The sequence below is a fragment of the Theropithecus gelada genome, chromosome 2 (genome assembly GCF_003255815.1).
Source record: "Theropithecus gelada isolate Dixy chromosome 2, Tgel_1.0, whole genome shotgun sequence".
Lineage (NCBI taxonomy): Eukaryota > Metazoa > Chordata > Mammalia > Primates > Cercopithecidae > Theropithecus > Theropithecus gelada.
Genome location: NC_037669.1, coordinates 185,043,378 through 185,069,372, shown reverse-complemented (window position 1 = coordinate 185,069,372; position 25,995 = coordinate 185,043,378). Strand labels below are relative to the sequence as shown.

The 25,995-nt window shown below is 35.9% G+C and overlaps 1 protein-coding gene across 1 annotated transcript in view; it reads right to left on the bottom strand.

Annotated features, from left to right (window-relative positions):
- The window catches only part of LPP (LIM domain containing preferred translocation partner in lipoma), a 724,515-nt gene that overhangs the window by 271,229 nt on the left and 427,291 nt on the right, over positions 1–25,995 (bottom strand). Inside the window, exon 7 of the mRNA XM_025374584.1 lies at positions 202–885. Coding sequence (XP_025230369.1) covers positions 202–885 — 684 coding nt within the window. The remainder of the gene's footprint in view (positions 1–201; positions 886–25,995) is intronic.

Genomic DNA, 25,995 nt, shown 5'->3' with positions numbered 1-25,995 from the left:
TGATACTAAACAGTGGCCATATCAGTAATACACCAAATAGTCTCTCTCTCCTCTCTGGTTTCACTCATCCTTCCCTGGGCTTGTATTTATTAGTGAAATCAAAGTAACACATACACTTTTGCCTTAGGCTTTGCTTCCTGGAGAAGGCAGACTAAGATAGGCACCCCTGTATTCTCCTCATTATGTTACTGAGTTTCTTACCTTTGACTGCAATGGTGGTGCACAGGGGGCTGAAACAGGATCTGTGATATAGGTCTTCTTGGGACCAGTGACTGGATACATCCCAGGAGGGTTCTGGTTCCCTGCTCCAGGAGGAGTGTACCCTGGTTCCCGTTTCCAGGTATTTGGGTGACCTTGTTGACCATAGGCAGGATCAGAGTCATTTCTGCCCCCATAACCTGGCCCTGCTGCATAGTAGCCTTCATAATAGCGTCCCTGGTTGGGGGTATACCCATACCCAGGCTCAGGTTGAAGTCCTGGTGGCGGAATGTAGGCATAATCCATGCCTCCCCGTGTTGAAGGAGGTGGACACTGCCCAGAGACGGGAACTGGCTGAGTGTTATAGCCCTGGGGCCCTGAGCCGTACATTTGTCCTGATGAAGGGGCAGCCATGTAATGAGGGCTGGGTTGGGCTGACTTCACCTGCACATTAAAGGTAGGCCTTGAAGAAGTGGAGGCTGTGGTGTAGGAGGCTGGGACTGGCTGAGGCTGGGGTTTGAGTGTTCCGATTGGAGCCACAGGGATGGGTCCAGCCTGAGGTGCAGGCTGTGGTTTCAATGTAGACTTTTTGGTTGCTGTTAGAGGGGGTTGGTTCGGGATGACCATTCTCTTGTGTCCTGTGACTGGGGTCGAAACTGGAGGAGAGGCTGTTGAACCAGTGGAGCTCTAAGAAGAATAGGAAAAAAAGAAAGAAAGCAAAAATTACTGCGAACGAAACTCGATAAAAATAAATAAATGAAAAATATTAATAACTGCTAATTATTATTTATGTATTACTAAGTAGAATACAAATAAGGCATGATCTTGCCTTCAAAGAGTTCACAGACAAGCAAAAAAATCAGTTGCATATCTGTGCACTGCCAATGAACAACAGAAAATTAAAGAAAGGGAAAAATTCTACTTACAATAGCATAAAAATCTTAGAAAACAGTTATCTAAGGAGGAGAAAGATTATATACTGAAAACTATTAAACATCGATGAAAGAAATTATACAAGACACAAACAAATGGATAAACATCTGTGTTCATGGGTTGAAAGTATTGATATTGTTAGAATGTATGTCCCACCCAAAGTTATCTATAGATTCAGTGAGATCCCTATCTAAATACCTAAATGACGTTTTACATACATAGAAAAAATAATTCTAATATTCACATGGAACCACAAAAGACCACAAAAAGCCACATTGATCTGGAAGCCAAGAACAAAGCCAAAGGCATTACAATTCCTAATTTCAAAATATATCACAAAGCTAGAGTAATCAGAACAGTAAGATACTGGCAAGAAAAACAAGATATACAGACCAAAAGAACAGAACAGAGAGCCCAGAAATATATCCACACATATACAGTCAATTGATTTTTGATGAGGGGGCAAAGAATAGATGATAGTTAAGGACAATTTCTTCAATAGATGATGTTAGGGAAACTAGAAGTACACATACAAAAGAATGATATTAGACTCTTATCTGACATCATTTACTAAAACTGGGTTAATGATTTAAAAATGAAAAAGGCCTGAAACTAAAACTTCTAAAAGAAGTAACGTAGAGGAAAAGTTTCATGACATTGGTCATGAAGAATAGTAACATGCTATCCTAACTTAAACAAAAGGGAAGTGGAGGGCCTGCTCTGAGAGAGAGGGCAGACACACAGGGGTGCACCTTGTCTGTTCTTATCTCCTGGGCACAGCCAATTCTGATTGAAAATGTAGAAATCTATTTGGTCTAATCTATTATGCATAGCTTCTCTACCAGACTGGGTGACAGGGAGACATATACTATTCATCCTAGGATACTACCCTCCCCCCATTAACCTCACAGAGCTTTACAAGTTGAAGATGCTTAGAAAATGACTAATGGAAAAATAACACATAAAAAAAAGGATTGCTACAGAAATTCAAGTCTCAAAAAATAACATCTATTTGCATATCTGTATTTATAGATGATTGCATAAATATATTTATATACATATAACAAATCATAGGTAAATAAGTAATCTGTATATTTCTATACCTGCATTTTTATTTACAAAATATGTGATTTTTGAAGTATCTGTTTTTGGGGGCAAACTACAGCTGCAGCAGAGTAATTTTTAAAATGTGCTTGATTTTCAAAATAAAAACGTTAAATGACAATAAAACTTCAAAAATTCCTGTAAAAACAAAAACGAAATGAAATGCCAAAAATAAATGCTTGGAAGCACCAAATAATCCAGTAAGTAGAAAAGATTCACTATGTATTTAATTGAATATGTGGGCCAGAAGAATGTTGGCATAGTTTTCTTGAACCATGAAGAACATAAATAAATATGCTTTAAAATAATTCCTATTCTTTACCCCTTCCACCTCCTGTGATGTAAGGCACGTAAAATTGCAAAGGAAAAAAAATATGTATATAGCTAAATATGCTATTTTCAAACACATAGTGATAATATGTAAAATATTCAGATACATGCTCACACGTACACAACAGAATTTACAAGAAAGTTGAGAAAAATTTTCTCATCTCCAAAGAGAGCTCTAGCAGTGAGATATTTCCTAGAAGAAAGCAATGGCTCCCAAAATTGTGCCCTGATGCTTTAATTCAAAGACTTTAGGATGTTTAAATAGTGTATGTGTGTGTGTGTCTTCACCAAGAAAGAGACTGAAAGAAGAAACTTATGAAAAACGCTACTTCTAAGGAGTTAGGTCTATATTAATTCTTTTTTGTCTATGAATGTTATTGGTTTTCAATTTCAAAATACGCGAATTTTGAACTGTTTTCTTGGGGCAGACTTTACAGCTGCAGCAGAGAGCATGCCTGTCATCAGCCCAGTTGCTCAGTCACTGTCTCCATTTATAGTTGGGTTTGTAAAGTGTTCAAAATAGGAACTCTGGGTTTCTGCTGATCTTGAGTCATCAAAGAAAAGCAAAGCTTTATTCCCTCTTTCATTCAATGCCCATCTACGCTGACTTTTTTATGACTGGCATTATTGACTAGAAAAATCTGACCTTAAATTTTTCCTAGGTTCAAAGTGACTTTCCATGTCCTCTGTAATAGAACGTTGGAGTCTTAACTGAGTATTTTTAGGAATGTTTTGAACATACATATTTTAATAAATTGCTTAGAGGAAACTATGTTTCTCTTTAGTACTATTGGGACCACCTTCAAGCAGAAAGGAAAAGCCACTCCAATAAGACAAGAATATCCAGTCTGCTTAAATTACAAAAGTAAATGACAAGTTTACCCTTTGAAAGACTAATATCCAAACAAAACAAACCAAAACAAAACAAAAACCAAACAGAAAGATATCACTTTATTCAAGAGCTTTTTGTAACTTATCGGGAAGCTAAATCTGGAATTACAAGATCCCTAGGAAACTATATTTGAGACAAATGATATGTAGAAAAGAGAGCCGTAAGAGTCAGGATTCAAACAAAAATGACAGCACGCACCAACTAGGTCTTCTCAAGGATCTGATTTATACAGGTATTATGTACATATCCCCATGTAATTGCAGAGGAGTCATGAAGAACAGGGAAATAATGTGGAACTAGCAGAGGCAGAGCCGTCATCTCCTCTAGGTTCAGGACAAAGATAGTGCTGTAGAGAGGAAAATCTAGAGAGGGTCCGTGACCATTCTTGACAGGCAGTTGCGAACTTTACAATCAGCAAGCCAGAGAAACACATGTGGCACAAGAGTTTATCAGTGTCTCTCAACAGAGTACTATGGTCTTCTTGAGTTTGACAGTAAGGTATTTTGCTGCCTACCCATTAAATGATAACAGTGTCCTCTAGTCATTGTGACAGTTTATTAAAATGTGCCCATTCATTTCCAAACTCCCCATCAGGAGGTGGTTTCCTCTCTAGTTGAGAATCATTGGAAGTAAAATGTTAACCAAATGTCCCTGGGAATTTTTAAATCTTTATCTCTGGATCAGCCTAGTTTACCAGAAAGCTATCTATCTTCATCAAATGGAATTTCATCTTATGAAAAATAAAATGCTTCTTAAATCTTTCCATGAAATTGTTACTAATGACAATAGCCAACATATTGCCCAACAGCTGGTAAATAAGGATTCCCTCTATTTGACACCAGACCTCTGCTTTTGTCTCTCTATTCACTGTCTCCAGCACCATGGCCACAACTTGATACACCTTCTATATTATGAAGACTTTAGAATTTCTATCTCCAGAATTCATCTGTATTCTGAATACTAAACCCAAATCCTCAACTGTCTATTTCATGAGTCTGCTTGAATGTCTCATATGCTTTTCAGACTCAATATATTAAAAACAGATTTCATCATCTACCCTGATCTGCTTCTCATTTGGTTTTCTCATCCACCCAGTTGTTGCTCAAAGGAGAACACTGGGAATCATTTCTGAGACTCTACCTACTTCCCATTCAAGAACTAAATCCTGTTGATCCTACTCTCTAAATAGGGAATTCCATAACTCACAAACATGTCCACATTTTACCATTTCCACTACTACAATCCCATGCCGAGATTCCACCATTTTTCATTATGAATTCTCCAAAAACATCCAAACTGGTCTCCCAGTGTCTACAACTGTTCTCCTTCAATGAGTCCTTCATTTGGTAGCCAGAGTGATTTATTGCAAATGCAAATCTAATCATATTACTTTCCTGCTCAAAAATCTTCAACAGGTTAGTGGAATGATGGATGCAAATCCACCTCTTCTACCTCTCTTTGAGACATACTGATTTTCTTTCACATCCTTTGTGCCAAGCTCTCTTACATCTCAGCGATGATACCTACACCAATGCACTTCACCATTCTCTTTGAATTATCTAGCTGATTCCTAGGGATCTCTTACATCTCAACCTGAATGTCAGGTTCCTCCGTGAAACTTTGCCTGAATCCTCCAGCACAGTGAGTGCTCTTTACTTCTCCCTCCCTGTACATATCACACGTGTATATATCTGCTTCTAAACAAGTAGAGACTATCCTTTTTACTCCCTGCTGCTTCCTCATTATGCTTTATCATATCATAGCATATAAGGTGGCATTTAACAAATATTTGATGAATGAATGAAGGTTAATATCCCAAGAAAATGCATTTCTTTGGTCAGACTATAACTGACCATGCAAAAATATGAACTATCTTATTTCCTTTATTGACTAGACAATCAAGAAATTCTGTAAAAATGTGTAATGCATGCTTAATTACAGTCATTTCATTAGTGTCCTCCCACCTTTAAATAGTTTAATGATTTCAATTTAGAATGTATTGATAGCATTATTTTTCCAAGAAGCCTTTGAGGTGCTTATTTTCAGTTTTATGGCCATATTATATGTGTAAGTTTTACTTGCTGCTGACTCAAATCCCCTCTGGAAATAAAGGGCAATTTTTAAATAAACTTACTAAGAAAGGAAAGAGACGAATGCATTTAAAAATAGTATTTAACAACATGTACTAAAACAAAGTACGTTCTGAATTTACTGCCAAGTAAACACAATACCACAAATCCCAGAAATTCAATCCAATTTATTTATTCAATAGAAATTTATTGAAAGTCTACTATGTAACAGGCATTGAGCTGCTTACTAGATTCACAATGAGACAAAGAAAGTCACACTCATTGCACTCAGAAAGTTCTTAGTTATAGAATATTTGGGGCAAAATTTAGCGTGATGAATAAACATGATTCCTATTTAGAAAGTTTTCTAATGTAACAGAAGGAGAAAGTAGACAGAAGCAAAAGGTCAACATTTAAACAGCAGCAGGAAATTCAAAATCCTTGTATTACATTTTAATTTCAGCAACATGACATGGGAAACTACTTAAGATTTAAATGTAAATTTTAAATGAAAAACACATAATATGAAATCATTTGTACAATACAATTGAGGCCATAGAGAATGATATTTTCATATGGCCAAGGAATATACAAAATATCAAAAGGGGGATGGTTGACTTGCTAGAGATGATGAATATTTCCATTTCAGTTATATTTTCATGGCAATTATTTGAGCTATTTGAAGAATACCTCAAGTGCTTTTCACTTTCAGTTATCTACTTTGTCTGGATATCCCTCTGGCAGAAAACACAAACTAAAATACCTATTGGTAATCCCCAAAATGTGTAGTAATAGCAAACATTTATATAGAAATTACCCGGTGCAAACATTTTGTGTTGAACATAATTTATATACAATCCTCACAATTACTCCTGAGACAGAAACTAATCCTCATTTTCCAGAAGAAGATATTGATGAGAGATTAAGTAACTGCCCAAGGACACATCACTAGCAGGTGGCAGATCAAAGGTTCAAGCCTGGGTCATCTAGCTCCATACTTTGGGGTTTTAAAAACCATCCACCTCTCTCAGGTAAGAGAACAGTGAAATATAACAGTTGACATGTTAAAAAAAACACACACACAAAATTCTTTCTCAGTCTATCTGTAGTTTTCCTATTTTTAAGAGGTAAGTGATCAAAATGTAGACACTGGAAAATCTCTCTCTCCTAGAAGAAAAATTGAATAAATTGGAGAATGAACAGAAAACGACAATGCCAGTGTCTAGGAAACAACAGTGTGATGTGAACTGTGTAAAACTGAAGAGTTTACTCTGTTAGAAAGGCAGCTGCTTTCCCATGCCAGCTCACTGCTGACATGTGGAATATGAATTCAATATTCCTCTTCTGACTTTAAAGATGTGTTGTTTATTATTATTATTATTATTATTCAGACACAGGAAGAGAAATAAAACATAGAATTTCTGCAGTCCACCTGTAGTGCATGAGGTGCACTTTGCAATTCCCAGTTTAAATTATGGATACTGGCAAATGAATGTATCACTAGGAAGCATGCCACTGAAGAGTTGTGCACTGGAACTTGGGAGACCGAGAAAAAAAGTACCAGTTTTGCCACCGTTTAGAGTTTAGTGACATTGGGAAAGTCACGTGACTTCTCTAGACTGACTTCATCTGAACAATAAAGGAGGGGAAATGTTAAGTTATTCTTCTCTCTCTTTTTTTTAAAAAAATAAACAGTCTTTCTCTTCAAATAAAAAATATTTCTATATCACTCACGAAAAAAAAAAGAGCTTCACTGAGGTTGAGGTACCTATAAAAGAAGATATTCTGACTTTCAAAAATCCAGTGATTCCAAGAGTAAATGTGCAATATTCAGAGTTTTATTGCCCAAGAAGAGCTTGGTCTCATTATTAAGGATTCATATCAGGTAGGTACTTAATAAATAATGGCTAGATAAATAAATATAATTCGTTTCTGAGTTTGTACAATGAACAAAAATGCAAACACCGCTAACCTATTTCAGTTATAATGCAATCCCTAATTTGCTGCTTCATTTGGCTCTATACAAAAATTACATCATCATTTTCTCCCAACCATGACTAGAGGAATAACTAAATTTTGCTTTCTCAAGTCATCTCACTAATTATCTTCCATAAATCAGGGTATGTACTCATATCTCCATACCTCATCCAACCAGGTCACCTACACTATCGACTTGATAGATGACCCCATGAGTTGGAAAATAACCTGACAGATTAAGTGTGCCAAATATATATATATACACACACAAAAATACATATACTTATATATATAAGTATATGTATTTTTATATATATAGGTATGCCATATATATGTATATATGTGAGATTAAGAATTATAATTATATATATCAAATATACATATATTTGAGATTAAAAAATATATATATTTGAGATTAAGAATGTCATATATATATATATGTTTGTGATGGAGTCTTGCCCTGTCGCCCAGGCTGGAGTGCAGTGGCGCTATATCAGCTCACTGCAACCTCTGCCTCCCATGTTCAAGCAATTCTTGTGTCTCAGCCTCCCAAATAGCTGGGATTATAGGCACCCACCACCACACTGGCTCATTTTGTGTTTTTAAAAGATGGGGTTTTCACTGTGTTGTCCAGGCTAGTCTTGAACTTCTAACCTCCAGTGATCTGTCTGCCTTGGCCTCCCAAAATGTTGGGATTACAGGCGTGAGCCACCATGCCTGGCCAAGAGTGCGATATATAAACATAACACTGCACATTTAGAAAAGCACTTCTTTTTTTTTTTTTTTTACATTTGCTCTTTGTTTTATTACTAAGAAGTTTTATTTCAGTCTCATAATGAAGACCCGGAAAAACACAAAACATCACAAAACTGCCTAGGAAAAGTAACAAAGAAGTTAGGGGTGGCCCATGAAGAGATTCAAAGACTCACTGATGAACTACAAGTGAAGGAGAAAGAACAGTGTAAATTAGGTAAGCTGTGGTGTCAGATGACCATTTCTGATCATGCTTTAACTGTACTGATCTCATCTCAGGGTGGAACATGAGAAAAAAAACACTGAGAAAAAAGTCTTTAAGATAAACACATAAAAGTGATGAACAGCCTCATTTTCTACCATGCTAGGAATTTCTGTCGAAGCCCAAACATATTTACCAAAAGTGCACAACTCATAAGTGTATACCACTCACCACAAGAGATTCCCAGCCTCTCAGAAGCCCACTGTGTTCATTCTCTCTATCTCTACATCCTTCCTCCTCCTTCAGAGTAACTACTGTCCTGACTTTGAATGCAGTTCTGCGTTTGACTACATGCAGTATGCCTTCTATGGTTTGCTTCTCCTCCTCAGTCTTAGAAGATTCCTTCATTTTGTTACTCGTAGCAGTTGTTTGCTCACTCTGCTGTTTACAATATTTCATTAATAAACATACTACAATCTATCCGTTCTACTGATGGACAATTTTGTTGTCAGTTTTTGTCTATTATGAATATTGCTGCTATAAACATTTTGGTATATGTCTCAGTGTGCTTATTACACATTTCTGATTGTGGTAAGAGTAGAATTACTGAATCAAAGGGTTATGGGCAGGTTCTACTTTGGTCTTCCAAGGTAGTTATACTAATTTAAGCTTTCCTCAGTTGTATGTGAGATTTTAGTTCCTCCACTTTGGTTTTCAATACTTGGTACTATAGTCTTATTAACTTCACCTTTTATGTTGAGTGTATAGTGGCATTTAAGTGTTGCTTTAATTGGTATTCCCTGACTGCTAATTAAGTTGAAAATCTTTTCATATGTTTGTTGTTATTGTTACTTATTTGGATATACAACTTTGTGAAGTTCCTGCTCAAGTCTCTTGTATATTTTTCTATTTTATTTATTTGTGGGAGTTATTTATATATGGTGGATATCAGCCTTTTGTTGGTTATAAATGTTATGTTGTTGTCATTTTTTTACCATAAATGATAATATTGATCAAGTTGGGTTTAAGTGAATTACTCGTTATGCCTTCTGAGTTTTCATGTTTAAAGTCTTTTCTTCACTACAAGATTATTGAAGATATTTACCCTGGTTTTGGGGGGGGGGGTTACTTTTATTGCTTATATTTACATCTTTGCTTTATCTAGAATTTAGTATAAAAATTTTATAATTATCTCCTTTCTATATTTGTATTTTTTTTTTATTATACTTTAAGTTCTAGAGTACATGTGCACAACATGCAGGTTTCTTACATATGTATACATGTGCCATGTTGGTGTCCTGCACCCATTAACTCATCATTTACATTAGGTATATCTCCTAATGCTATCCCTCCCCTCACCCCTCCCCACAATAGGCCCTGGTGTGTGATGTTCCCCTTCCTGTGTCCAAGTGATCTCATTGTTCAATTCCCACCTATGAGTGAGAACATGCGGTGTTTGGTTTTCTGTTCTTGCGAGAGTTTGCTGAGAATGATGGTTTCTAGCTGCATCCATGTCCCTACAAAGGACATGAACTCATCCTTTTTTATGGCTGCATAGTATTCCATGGTGTATATGTGCCACATTTTCTTAATCCACTCTGTCACTGATGGACATTTGGGTTGATTCCAAGTCTTTGCTATTGTGAATAGTGCCGCAATTAAATCTGGCTGCACAACAGAATCATTTAGGGATTTTTAAATACAAGTTATAGATAAACCCACTCAACAAAGTGAAATCTGGAAATTCAAAAAGGAAGGGGCAGGTGATTCTCAGTTAAAACCAGAGTTCAAAACTACTTTTAGATACTGTTGCTAAAGCCGAACAGGAAATCCCACTTGGAGTTAGGGGCTATGAGTGACATAATGGTGTGACTCCAATTGTCTTAGAAGGAAAATTGATTATATAATTTAGATTTAGGGACTAAGTTAATGTTTGTTTCTATAAAATTTTTATGGGAAATCAGTGGTGTAATTTGGTGATATGTAACAAAAGCCCTAATAAAGTTTATACTTTTTAAACCCATAGTTTTATTTCTTAAACTTTAGCCTATGGAAATGACCAGAGAGCATAAATGTTTAGTTTCAAGAAACTCAGCGGTAACAGTGTCCTTTATAAAACCAAAAGATTATGGAAAATTTAGATAATCAATACATGGGGATTGTTTATATATATTATGGTATATTCATATAATGGAATACTACACAGCAATTAAACAATGTCATAAAAATATTTCAAAATATATCAATAATCTAGCAATTCAACTTCTGGGTATATACCTAAAATAACTAAAAGCAGGAATGCAGCTATTTGTACAATCATGGTAACATGTTCGTAGCAGTATTATTCACAATAGCCAAAGGAAGAAGCAAGTCAAGTGTCCACTGATGGATGAATGGATAAGTAAAATGTGATATATATATACACACACACACACCTATCTATATATCTATATGTCTATATAGATACACACACAATGCAATAAGAAAACTCTGACACATGCTACAACATGGATGAAGCCTGAAGAGATTAAGCTTGAAGCTTGAAGAAACAATCCGGTTACAAAGAAACAAATGCCATATGGTTCTAAATATAAGAGGTCCCTAGAACAGTCAAATTTATAAAGCTAGAAAGTAGAATGGTGATTGCCATGGGAAGGGAGTAGGAAGAATAGAGCTAGAGCATTATTGTTTAATGGATACGTCATTTCAGTTTGAGGAGATACAGTTCTGGTGGTGATGGACAACAATGTAAATGTACTTAGTGCCAGTGAATTATATGCTTAAAATTGGTTAGAATGTTAAATTTTATATTATGTATATTTTACCACTATATAATAAAATAACATGTATCAAAAATTGTCTTTGTTTTAAAATTCAGTTAGAAAACAGTTTTATACCTGTTGATAAGTAATGCATCTATCTATATCTCATATATATATGAGATATATAGATATCTCATATATATTTTATACATACACACACACACACACACACACGTATGACTAGAAGGATTTATTCCCAAACTGATAACATTGGTTATTTTAAAGGGGTTATTTTTGGGTATTCTATATACTTTTCCTATTTTGCTAAGTGTCTGCCACATATTGCTTTTTAACTCAAAGGAAGAAATATATATTATATAGGCATAGTATATATTATATATTTATTATATATAAATGTATAAAAATAAATATATATTTAACATAATATATATCAGAAATATATACACTATTTTAAAAACCACGCAAACACACTCTAAAATATTGTGGCATTCCAAAGTCTGTGTATATGTACATACAAAAAAAGGAAGGAGAATAGCAGAAAATTAAAAATGGTTTAAATGTATTTTTAGAGGTTACAGTTTTACACTAGGTGATGTAGTTAAGAGAAAATTTTGTTCTCGGTTTTATGTTTTTGTTTACTTTCCACATTAAAGAAAAGAAGTAACTTTTTAAATGAGGATAAATGGTAGCTGAAATCTGGTGATGAGTTAAAATAATCTCAAATATTATGCATGAAATAAAAATCACACAATTTTAATTGGTACCACCGAGTTCAAAACATTGCTGCCAATATACCACTAATACTAATTTTTAGTCCTCAATGAACACATAAAAAGCACACACACCACACACACACGCACACACCACACACACACACACCTGAGTCCCCGATAGTTTTTGCCAGAGAGATGCACACAAAAATATCTTACTTCTCTGAAATGTATCAGCACTTATTCATTTCACAGCACTGAGTTCTGCTAGTGATAGGCTATTCTTAATAGCTTCAGAGTCTCCCCGGACTTCTAAAAACATCTCCCCGGACTTCTACAGACCCCCATGTCGATATGTGAAGGTGTTTTCTCAAACGTGAAATCAAGACAATTAGGAGCACCCAGATGCTACCTTGAAAATCTTCATTTTCTAGTTCCTATTAAAAAGAGAAGCAACGATGCAGGTGAGGGTGTGCACTGCATCTTCATAAAGCTAGCATATCATCAGATCAAAACTAAGAAAGCCAATATTTTAAGGAGTGTCCTCTCCCACCCCCAATAACTTTCAAATGACATAGAATGCCATCGGTTTTGAACTTGAGAGCTCTCTAGGGCTCCTGTTTATGTAAACACCCATCCATGTAGAATTAGTTCCTAGAATGAATATGGGTATTATAAATACCTGTATAGTACACTCTCAGTTCCTGGCATGTATGTGTCCAGCACTGGACACAATGCCATTGTGATGCAGGTCAATTCAATCGGAGTGTGTTCTATAAGCTAGAAATGCAGTGAGAGAAGAGCCTATTTCTATAACAAGCGACCTCGTTTGCTGAAGCATCTCCTCAAGGGACCAGACACTTTTCTCCAATCAGGCCAAGGGTTTAGTGAAAAATACTGAGAGTTCAACCAATTAGCCAAGAAATAATAAAACTCCATCCCAGTGGGAATATTACAGGTGCATTTTTATATGACTGGTAGCACTGAAAATTGAAATAATTTTTTGGTGGACAAACTTGCAATGAAGAGCTATTAAAATGCTCATAAGTGATGTTACTTGTTTTTTTCAAGGAAAAATCAGAGGATGGTTGAGAAAATTCTGGAACATTGAGCTAATGGAATGGTATGCAGCTGGAAAGCCAGAAAACAGTAATTCAAAATAACAGTTTATAAAGAAAAGTAAGATAATGGTGCATATGTATATTGGCAAAAACTATATAAATCATGTATGTTTCAAGGTTAGCACATATTTTAAAGATTTTAGCAATGTGATTATATGTTATAAATGTGATCACAATATTTTTTTCTCCTCTTGTTCTCTCTCCTAGTTACCATCAATGTTTCTACTTCTATTAACTTACTGGTGCCTCAGTTCAGTCCACTATGATTAGTGACCTAACTTACTGCAACAAATACATACACACACATATATGTGTATTGTTAAAGAAACTGACCGCTTATTGCCCTCCAGTACGTACTCTATTCTAAAATCAAATTTTAAAAACTCAAATATGATCATTGCCTTCCTGTATTAAAATCTCTCAAAAGTTCTCGTTGTTCTTACCATGAAGTCCAAAGTCTTTCCTGATAGAACTACTGTTTATCTTCTTAGCCTCCTCTCTTACTTTCCTCTACACAGTAGTCAACACTCCAGCTATCCCGTGGTTGCCCTGACTTGAACACTTTCCAACCTGCTTCCACTTTGCAACTTCTAACTGGTTGTTCATCCTTCAGAATTCAAACGAAATGATGTCTCCATTAGGAGCCAATCTGGATCCTCCAAAACTAGACAAGGTGCCTGCTATTAACGTCTCTTTAATAGATTGCATTATCCTTATGATAACCCTTACGAATTGTTTTGCAATTACTTATTTAGTGTTCCTTTCCTCTCTAAATTCCATGTGGGTAGAAACTTGGGCTTTCCATCCTTACCATAGGTTTTTATTCAATAAATTAGTTTTTGCAATAACATATTATTGAAATCAGTTTTTTCAATAATGTATTATTGGCAAATTCCATATAAGAGAGAAGTGTTTAATCAAATAAAACAATAACGGCAATAGTTGGCTAATAAAATTGCTCACACTTCCCATCCCCCATCAGTTTTGTGAACCACTCATCTAAGAAGGATTTAAGTTTGATAGAGGGTTCTGTAATTCCATCTGATTTTAAAAGTTCTGAGTTAGTTTATAAACGTTGGGTTTCTTCTTAGCTGTAGGTAGCTGGACACTTGGTGAGTGTGGTTCACTAGTTTTTTGTTATAATCAACCACTGTAATAGAACCAACCATTCTTATCTTTTACTGCTACTCAGAAGCCATAAAAAGACAAAAGATAATAAAATGGGTGGGATCCCATCTCTCCGGAAACTCTCAAGTCCTACAGGGGTTCCTTATTGCTGAAATTTGTGTATCAGTGGTAGAAATTAAAATGTGACCACCTTCAGATGAGGGTCCAAAAAGAGCTACTTGGGGAATAATTTTTAACAGATGATTCTTTAAGAAGAAATAACTAATTTATTTGTGCATAATTGAAACATACAACATTCTTCACATAATTGTAGGGTATGAGAAATGTGAAGATCGGAAATTTCTACATTTTCCCCAAGGAAACAAGGCTCAGGAAAGATTTGCCCAAAGTGAGAAGGTCTTCAAAGGGTCAGGATTAGAGCTCTGTTTCCAGAGTCTGAAACCAGTGTTCCTACCACCACACCAGAATGGTCAGACTTAATAATAAGCCTACAAAAAAGTAACAAACCCAGTTTTGTTCTTCAACAAAAGTGGATCTCAGTGTATATGCACCAGGCAGCAGTGCATGGAAATCACAAATTAGGCTCAATAGGGACAAATTGGGTTGCTGTATTTTCATACAAGAGTTTCTAACATATTCACGGAATTCAGTGAGAGAAGCCACCAGTGTGAGCAAGTGGCTATATTTGCTTCAGTGGAAACAAACAGACCCTCGTTCATATATTTCTAAAAAAAAAATTGAGTGACCGAAAGCAAAACAAAAAAGGAATAGGTGGTGTGTTACAGTTCTCACAGAATTCCATGTATAAAATTTGCTAACAGCTATCAAATATTTCAAATAAAATATTTAAAGGACATCATATTTACAGCACACTAGGCTCCTGACAAAGTCACTAGATGTTTGCTCAGTTTTTTCTTCTTTGCAGAAAACACGTTCATTTTATAATGATCACTGTATTACGATGATCTGAATGTGTATCAGTTACACTATATATTGTATAGGAGAAAAAAATTCTTCTTCGAACATATTTGTTCTCCAAAATGGAGCTGTCTGTCCACTTACTTGTAGATGGATAAAAGGAATGGATCACAGAAAGGTATAATTTCTAAGGAGAGAACACTTTTGCCACAGAGTAGGAGGAAGGGTAGAAAATGTTTTCATAAAGAGTGACTATTAGGGACAAATAAGAGCTCTATTCACCAAACCCGTACACATCCCTTTATCCCTGTAAAACAAGCTATGAAAGCACATAATGACTAACTGCAGCAAAATTACTCACATTCTAACTTTGCATAATCACTAAAATGGCTCTGGTTTTTTAACCCTCCCCCTTCAACAATTCTGCACTCTTAAAAATTTTTTTTTCAACCACAGCACAAATGGTTACAGCAAACGGGTGTACCAGGCACATCTGCTGTTTCAAAAAGAATTCACTCTCCTGTGCCAAATCCATGTCTATCGGAAGAAATAAAAATAAATTGCGAGCAGGTTCAGCAAATGCCCAGATAAATCCTGTAGTGACCACATGGGGTAGATTCATTTCTGGTAGTTGTTTTGTCCTGAAAAGGGTGAGGCAAAGGAGGGGTGGTTTGGAAGCAAGGGACTCTCTCTCTCTCACGCCTGTCTTTGTCACTCAAGAATTGAATACACAGTTAAGGTAGCTCCCTTCTCGATTTTCGGCACAATTATTTAAAAACTAGGATTGCGTTTATATGATCCCATAGGTGAAGGGCAGTTGGCAATGTGTCTTGCAATATATGAAGTCTTCCTTAAAAACAACAATAATGATGAGAACAACAATAGTCATAGTTTGAATGATCCCACAAATAATCTTTCCTATTTTGTATATTTATATTTCTAAAAGCTTTGCTGAAAGCGCCTACCTGATATTTTAGATTGTTCAGTGCAGTAGGTAACCTAGAATTTGGGGCACTAAAAAATTTATGTTTTCTCTTTTCTTCACACTATTAGGTGGAAATCTGAGGATGGCTTTTGAAAGAGAGCACCATTATTTTGATCATGGTACAAGGTGACCAAGCTCCATGGCAGAGCAAGGGGATGGTGGCTAGCCCAAGATCGAGGCATCAGCACAACCGCTGAAATCCTCATCAGCCGGGGGATACAAATGACTGATGGGGGTTCAACCATTTGGATCTTATTCCTCCAGTGAAACTTTCTTTTAAAGGTAAAATGAGGAATTTGTTTATTATTATTCTTTCTTTTTTAAAACAGCAAACATCAACAAATTCAAAGATAAATATTCTTTGGGAAGCAATTTTAAATTAGGATAACAATTACTGAAATTCCTGGGTTCAAACCAATTCACTTATATTGTTTCTTGGGTTTCAATTTCCTGTTTATAAAATTAGGGGATTTGTTTGAAAGAATTCAAAGAATTTGGGTAGCTTAAGGTACCTAAGGGACGTTTTTGGGCTCAGATAAATTCTGATACCTAAGGTTCTTTGGAACAGCATATAAACGGAAAAACCCTTCTCATTCGAACAGTATTTTCATAATTTATTTTTATAAATCTCAAGAACTGTATAGGTAATAGGATGCTTAATCCTATTATGCTATAATGTTACAGGAAAATAACAGGATATAAATTCATACATATATCACGATTAAAGTCCTATATGTGAATAACAAAAACAAAACAAAAATTATGAGTGGTAATTATGAGTAGTGTCAATATAGATATTTTGCTCTTTTTTCCTCCTTTCATTTTATTTTATAAAATGAGCATGTATACTTATATTTACAACAAACTAACTTTATTTACAGAAAAAATAATCATATCTCCAAATATGTTTTCCTTTCAGAGAACACATTGGATTTTTCCCAAACCACCCAAAGACAAAGAAATATGATATTTAGTTGGCTCAAAATTTAGAACTTCAGATTTCTTTTTGAAAAATGCAATTGTTCAGATAGTTACTGAGCATTTCCTGGTCACTTTCTAATTACCAGGAATGTTGCCAGCTACTGGGTAAAAAGTTACCATTTTTGGCCTCAGTGAATTCAAGTATAGACAGAGAAACAGGCAGAAAACCAGTAGAATTTTTTCAGATTTCCAGAAGTCTTACAAACCCTACTTGGAACACAGCGCTCCACTGCAACTCATTCATGTTTTAAACAGAGAGCTGAGTTCTAGCCAGCCAAAGAACACTGGCTTAAGAGCAGGGAACCAGGTCCTTTTCATTCCACTCTGAACTGCTGAATGGCTTTAGGCACATTCTTGTCTGTGTGACTCAGTTCCTTCCCCTTCAAGACTCTGGGTAAAAATAATTCTTTAAACTTTACATGGATAGCTGAATTCAAACATCTTCCCCTAGTCTGTTCTACCTCTTGATATTCCATGTGTAAGTGCTATGACCTAGGTAATTCTTACACATTCTTAAGTTTGAGTAACATTGTTCTAAGCTATATAACTCAGGAAGGGGGCCACGTTCTAATATTCCTATCTTCAGCCTTTCATAACACTTAGAACATGGCAGCACGAAGACTATGCCATAGAAGAGTATCAAAACATCGTAGAGCCCTACTTACCATGTGATCCAGCAATCCCATGACTGGGTATCTACCCAGAGGAAAAGAAGTCATTATTCGAAAATGATACTTGCACACCTGTGTTTATAGCAGCACAATTCACAATAGCAAAATCATGGAACCAACCCAAATGCCCATCAATCAAAGAGTGGATAAAGAAACTCTGGTACATATATATAATGGAATACTACTCAGCCATAAAAAGGAATGAATTAACAGCATTTGCAATGACCTGGATGAGATTAGAGACTATTATTCTAAGTGAAGTAACTCCGGAATGGGAAACCAAACATCATATGTTCTCACTGATATGTGGGAGCTATGAGTACGCAAAGGCATAAGAATGATGCAATGGACTTTGGGGACTTGAGGGGAAGAGTAGAAGGGGATGAGAGATAAAAGACTACAGGTATGGTGCAGTTTATACTGCTCGGGTGATGGGTGCACCAGGATCTCACAAATGTCCACTAAAGAACTTACTCATGCAACCAAATACCACCTATACCCCAATAACTAATGGAAAAACAAAATTAAAAAAGAAAAAATTATCATAGAGCAATTAATGAATGAATATCTTAAAGTATGAAATTATTCCCCATTGTCTTTTCTTTACTTAATTTTTTCTATTTAATCTCTCTCTCTCTTCTGTGTGTGTGTGTGTGTGTGTGTGTATGAGAGAGAGAAAGAGAGAGAGAAAGAGCAAGAGTGAGCACCTCTATGGGATCTACAACAAATGGCATTATAGAAATAAAGAAACATGATAAGCAGATCAGCTGCATCATTATTAGGTAAGAAAAGGAGAGAAAAATCACAAGGGAAGAAAGAAGCATGCGCACACACACACACACACACACACACACACACACACACCCACCCCGGGCATCAGAGGTGTAATCTATACAGTTATTCATTCTATTCCTAGAGTTCTTCATTCAATAACCTAGAAGCAAATAAATAAATGAATCAGAAAAACGTACCCTTTTCCATGGATACCATTCATGGAATGGTAGGATACAGAATGATTCAAGAAGATATTTTACTATTGTAAGAGGAAAGTTCAACTTTGTATTTATTCTTGTCTCTTCATGTTTTTAAATAATGTTTAAACAAAATAATATTATTCATTGTTTCTTAGAGTTTTGAGAGAGTTAGGCAAGCCCTCATGTAAGACATAGTTTATTCATTAAAACAATGATACGCCGGGTGCAGTGGCTCACACCTGTAATACCAGCACTTTGGGAGGCCGAGGCAGGCAGATCACCTGAGGTCAGGAGTTCAAAACCAGCCTGGCCAACATGGTGAAACCCTGTCTTTACTAAAAAGACAAAAATTAACCGGGCATGGTGATGGACACCTGTAATCCCAGCTACTGAGAAGGCTGAGGCAGGAGAATTGCTTGAACCCAGGAGGTGGAGGTTGCAGTAAGCTGAGATAGCACCACTGTAGTCCAGCCTGGGAGCCAGAGACTCCATTTAAAAAACAAAAACAAAAACAGTGATACTCATTGTAGAAAACATGAGAAGTATTAACAAGGTTAGTAAAGAAATTAAAAAAACACTTGTTCAAAACTTTAGTGATAACAACTGTTTTGGTAACTTTATTTTCATGGTTTGTATTTCTATGTATACATGTATCTGTGTGTAAGTGTGTGTGTGACTGTGTGCATGTGTGTTTTGTATAGGTGATGGTGCTTAAATGTGAACCCTCTTTATGTGTGGCTTTGTGTCTTATTTTTTCACTTAACATTATATCAGAGATTATAAATCTTAAAATTCTTCAAAAATGTTGTTTATAGTGTGATAACCAAGTAGTCAATCTGCTTTAACAGATACATATGCTCCAATGCAATCATTTCCTATTTATCATACATGTTTAGTTGCAAAATCAAAACCAGAACAAAACGCACTAAGATTTTTCTGCTGTACTATATTATGCTATTCTATCATCACAAAGTAGTTTGTTTCTGATAAAAAAGATTTGAGGAGGTGCAATAGTATCTCAAAATGCCAGGCATGCACTTCTAACAAAATGTCAGCTCCCACCTCCACACTTCTCATGTGTATCAGATAATCTTCCCATCAGCCATACAATATACATGCAATTCAGACCCATGCCAAATACCTCACAGTTAAACCCTCTGATACTGAATTCTTCCAAAAGCCTTATTGTCTCAAGACAATTGATATTAGAGATTAAATATCAAAGAGCAGTCATTTATTGTTGTTGTGAGTACCATTATTATTTGTATTATCACATTCCCTCTGTCTCTGTATCAGGTAGATGATGAGGAACTCAATTGCAGAATGACAGGATCACGGCTGTGTCGGAAAACATATTAATCTGACAGTCATATGTTTACGAAGGGCATAAAGGAAGTCAGCCTGGAAACTACTGCAATAATCTAGGCAAGAAATGATGAGGCCCTAACTAGGAATAGAGAGTTTGAAGGAAAAAGCCTCCTAGAGCATTTACTGGAGAAGTAATACTTTCAGAAATGTTGTCCCAGTATATCTTTTTCTAGCATCTTTTACTTTGTACAATAATATTTCCTAATATGAATATGTATGGAGCAAATGAGATCCATTGGCTGGTTTAATGGAAACAAAATGCTCAAAGAGATCTGCATTAAGAAAGGTACTAGACTGGAGCTGCAGAACAAAGGCAGAGAAATGCAATAACAGAAAAAGGCTATGTTAACACTGAAGGCCTACATTCTGCTAGTCAAATTAGTTGACATTCTTCATATTTAATAGTCTTGGATCCTTTAAGAGAAAGGGTGATTATTTCATTAGGGCAGTGGTCATGCATATGTCTCAAGAGAAGTGCTAGACAATTTTGTGGGAAAGCACAACATAGGTGTCCAAGTGACCTAAGTAATTTCTCCTCAGACCAAAATTCCAAGAAATAATCTTGCCTTCAAATCTGAAAGTGATCATCTGGCTGTGGAGCTCCTATGTGAACCTTCAGAGGGAAAGAGGAAATATAAAAGGACAGAAAATCAACAACAAAAATCCTCAAGCTCCACTGTATTTATTTTACACACTTCTTAGATTTGTCTAAACAGTTCAGGGAATTTAGGGTCAGAAAGGACCATCAATTTGCCTTTGTGAAATAAAGTACTAAACTGACTCAGTTTTCCAGTGGTGCTGAACCTCATAATTGAAGGTCTTAGAGATCACAGGCTAGTTAAATATAACTTAATTCCAGAGACCTAGCAACACGGGGTCTGCATTCCTACATGTAGCCTGGGTTAAATCTGGGAGGCTGATGAGCCCTCCTGCTTGCCACAGTCCTCACCACTCTCTAGTATTCTCCAGTCAGAGGTCAATTGTCAGTTAACCATTTATCTTCTTGCTTGCACTGTGGTCTGTCCTATAATAAAGGGTGAAGTGAAATACTTCTTTTGCAATTATGTCTTTTTTTTTTCTTTTTTTTCTAAGCAGTCTCGCTGTGTTGTCTAGGATGGATTGCAGTGGTGTAATCTCAGCCCGCTGCAACCTCCACCTCCCAGGTTCAAGCGATTCTCCTGCCTCAGTCTCCCGAGTACCTGGGATTACAGACACGTGCCATTATGCCCGGCTAATTTTTGTATTTTTAGTAGAGACAGGGTTTCACCATGTTGGCCAGGCTGGTCTTGAACACCTGACCTCAAGTGATCCACCCACCTCGGCCTCCCAAAGTACTGGGATTACAGTCATGAGCCACAGCACCTGGCCAATAATATATCTTTTTTTAAAAATGAAAGAGTATTTCTTTTAAGAGATTTTGAAGAAAATGTAGATTGTTCCTAGATGTTCTCTATGTAAACAAAAAGCATCTATAAAAGGAGAACACAGCACACAACACCATTATAAAAGAAATGATACATTTTATCTGCGCTTCAACTTTTTACATTGCTCACCTGGGTCTGCTACACTGCAATTACCACCCTAGAATAAATGAGCTGTCATTCAGCAGTGAAGAACAAGAAAGGTTACTTAAGTATAGGAAAGAGTGCTGTGCAGTGCAATGTAAACAAAAATTAGACATGACAACAATGTTGCAACAAACTAAACTACAAAAAACAGAGCAAAGGGGGAAAACAAAAATCAGGCAAAACTGTTGCAAACAATAGCAAAACCTTCATCTTTCCAAATGGAGCTACACAAGCTATACTTTTCAGGTCTTCAGTTCAAAATGTGCTTTTTAAATAAATCTACCGTTACTTTTTTTTTAATCTAGTAATAAAATATTCCCTGATAAAATTTGTGAAATTACCATGTTTTATGATTTGTTTGTAAAAAATGGCAAATAAGTAGCTTCAATATATAAAAATTAAACTGCTTTGAGCCTTGCAAGTTTTCAGTAGTAAAGAAAAATATGCAAAATAACTGTTATCATAGGATATAGGATGTTAAAACTTTATTTCAGGATATAATCTTTTTAAAGACATACTGGCACTCGAGTTTTCAGAATATAACTATTGGGCTTTAACCCACATGAGCATGACAGAAAAATCACGCAGGCACGAGAGCGTCATGTCTATGTGCGTAAACCATACGCTGATAAATATCTTATTTATCTAATTATCCAGGATAGAGAATTGGCATTCATAGGACAGAACGTAATGGATCTGCTTTCATTTTTCTTTAAATAAAGGAATTTGTCATTCTTTTGCAAAACTCGGAATCTAAATTAGGGAAGAAACTCAATAAGAGGAACTCACATGTTGCTAAATGTGTTTCTTATTTTGGTTCCTTTTAATTTTCAGATCTTTGCCAATGCCCGGAAGTGATAGGTTTAATGAAAAATAAGGAACCACATCATGTATACTCAAAAGTGTATCAAATTATGTGTGTGTGTGTGTGTATAAAATAAAATAAATGTAAATAACGTAAAATAAAATAAAATAAAATCACCCTCTCCCCTATCTATTAATAAGCACAGCAGCTCAGCACAAGGCACTGAGCTCTTTGTAGCAGGGAGAAATTTATCAAGGGAAATCCATAGACTCAAGAAGTTCACACACCAGAAAAAGAGGCAAAACAAACTTGAAAATAACTATACAGTTGCAAACGCTAAGTAACACAGACAAGTGTATGAAAGTTCCAGATGAACTATGCTCAATCTGGCAAGCAGAGGGTGGCTCTGAGCCATATCTTCTGAGGTGCGTAGAATCAGAACTCATAGATGGCTGTGTGTTTGTGGGCACACATACACTGGCCTTGGAGGGGAAGAGTGGATCCTGTTTCCAGCAAACAATGTGAACAGAGACACAGACAAAAGGCTAAGGTGTGTATGGAGAACAAACAAATGTGGCAGAATTTAATAACAGCTAGTACATATGATGTACTAGTCCTTATTTAAATGTTTTACATATAACTGAAGAAGAGTCTATTATTATCCTCAGTTTTCAGACGAGGAAACTGAGGTACAAGATCTTAAGTAATTTGGCCTAGGTTTTAGCATAAGCTAATGTTGGTATCTGAATCTACACGTTGTGGCTCCAGAGTTGTTCTGTTAGCCACCTCTACACTACATAAAGGAAAGCACCTGAAACAGGACTGCAAAATTAGACCAGGACAGATTGTGAAGGATAACATCTACCTTTAATTTTAGTTGACAACTAATTTAATAGAATTAAGCGACAAATATTAGGGCATAAGAAGGGCAGGGGAGGGACACAGAGATGAAAATAATACATTGTATAGACAGCAATTACTTTCTGAAGAGAGGGGACTGTTTTTTCATTAAGAGTAAGGACACACAAACCTCTTGATGCAAATTACTTCTGTTTAGCTGAGGGTGACATTTTCAGTCTTGAAAAATGCAGCTTGCAAAATGTTATTTTACTGAAGCCCTATTGTCAGAGCTGTATACTCTATTCCATATCCACATAGGATCTCAGTTTAAAAGATAGCCATCATTGTTAAACATCAGAGTTTGTCTACATGTGAAATGTGAATTTAAAATTCTTTCTTCACAGGACAACTAGGGGAATTTAATTATCATGTTAACACATTGTGAAAATTAAACATCAATGATGACCACAGAACCAGATGCATGACCTTCCATTCATTAAGAAACATCATAGCCCAATGTACTGTATATTTGGAATTATCATGTTTTGTATTGTTTGAGATTTTTACAAAGTAGGGTGGGGGGACACAAAGCAAGTAGGTAAATTATTTCCTAAAACTCTTAAAAAGTGTGTTCATTGACAAATAAGAAACCTATTTTATTTTAAAGGAAGCCAAATCATACTAGACCCTACAAGATTCCCAACTTATTTAAAGTCCTGAGTACATTGCATCAGATAATTCTGGCCCACAATCTCTTAATCTAAATTCCAAATTCAACAGATACAAATCATATAACCACTTTACGAAAGGCTGTTTCAAAGTACACTGCCTTTTTATTAGCCTATTATACAAAATTATGGTAATTTCTTAATAAAGTTTTGGAAACAGACCACATTATTAATTGTATGGCATATATAATATTTAATTAAAGATGCATTATGCTGATAGAATTTAACATCTGGCACGCTGGTTTTGCAGACCATGGAGTGTAGTAACAACATGAAAATAAACAATCCTTATAAATGTCCTCTTGTGCTCCAGTCTTTAGTAGAGTCTCAACTTTCTTTAAAACAACATTGAAGGGACTGGGCATGGTGGCTCACGCCTGTAATCCCAACACTTTGGGAGGCCGAGGCAGGTGGATCACGAAGTCAGGAGTTCGAGACCAGCCTGGTCAGTATGGTGAAACCCCCATCTCTACTAAAAAATACAAAAATTAGCTGGGCATGGTGGTGTGCGCCTGTAGTCACAGCCACTTGGGAGGCTGAGGCAGGAGAATCTCTGGAACCCGGGAGATGGAGCTTGCAGTGAGCCGAGATGATGCTACTGCACTCCATCCTAGTAACACAGCGAGACTCTTTCTTAAAACAAAACAGAACAAAACAAACAAACAAAAAACAAAAAAAAAATGCTGAAAACTATTTTGTTAAAAATATCTACGAAGAGGGGAGAAACTCCCAGGTAACTGTCATGTATCACGCTGCTCAGCATTCTGCAGTTTCATTTCTCATAGAAATATCTTTTCTCTAAGCATGTGTTAGTAAAATGGGCACTGCCTCAGGACCCTCACACATAATGAATAATTACTAATTTTGGAAACAGACACTCTAACGACTTTTCTTAGTTTAACAGCAAGTTGTCTTACATGCACTTTCCAAAGTTTTCTAGATTCCTTTCTAATATCAATTAAACATTAAAACACAGTGGACTAATGAGGCCTATTTAGTAGCAATTCATAATTTACTGTGCTCGTACTGTTCCCTGCAGGGCTTTTTTCTCTCACTAAACCATAATCATATCTCATTACTATTGTTTCATTACTACATTTTTTGGTTTAAATTTTGTTGCTGGCATTTAGTTAAGAAAAAGACTCTTTCATATTATGTATAGAACCTTTTCCTCTGAAAAATGTCAAATCAAAATGTTTCCACCTGAAAAACACTGCACTCAACGTAAGACAGCCAATCTCAATAACAAGAATAAAAACAACAAAAGATTTTTTCCTCTGATTGAAAAGTTATTCGATTTTGCTATAAAAACTGAAACAAACCTCCATAAAGCCAATTTATTAGGTAGCAATTTAACTTGTTCTAATTTAAAAGTAGAATGTAAAAGATCTTCACACCTCTTCCTACCCCAAAGAGACCCTCTCCAGAAAACCTGCCATCTTTTATTACAAGATGCAGCCATAGACCCTATGCTACAGCACCTTAAAGATGGGTGGACGGGCTGTAAAACAGTGTTATCTAACAATGCTGGTCTCCATGTAGACTTATATCTGTAAATAAATATACAGGTATGTTTACATGTGTGTTTGCATGTATTTCAAACACATTCAGTAAAGAAGCAGAAATAATCTTGGAACTTCAGACATAAAACAAATACATTTACATGTTTTTTCCCTTATGAAATACTTGTATAAATATAAGGTAGCAGCAGGTTTTTCATTATAAATGGTTTTGACATTTTTCAACTCCAGAATTTTGAAACATGGATTTGTAGCCCAGGGGCAAAAGCAGTACATATGTCTAATCTTTAGGACTAAAAGAAGAATGTCAAGTCACCTGGGCTGGTCCCTTCAGTTACAGAAGGGACCATTTCTCTTTGTCTCTTCCCTTTTTTACTAGGGGGCAGTGCTGCCAGAGTTGTGAGAAAATATTTTCTACTAACTCCCCGTGAATTCAT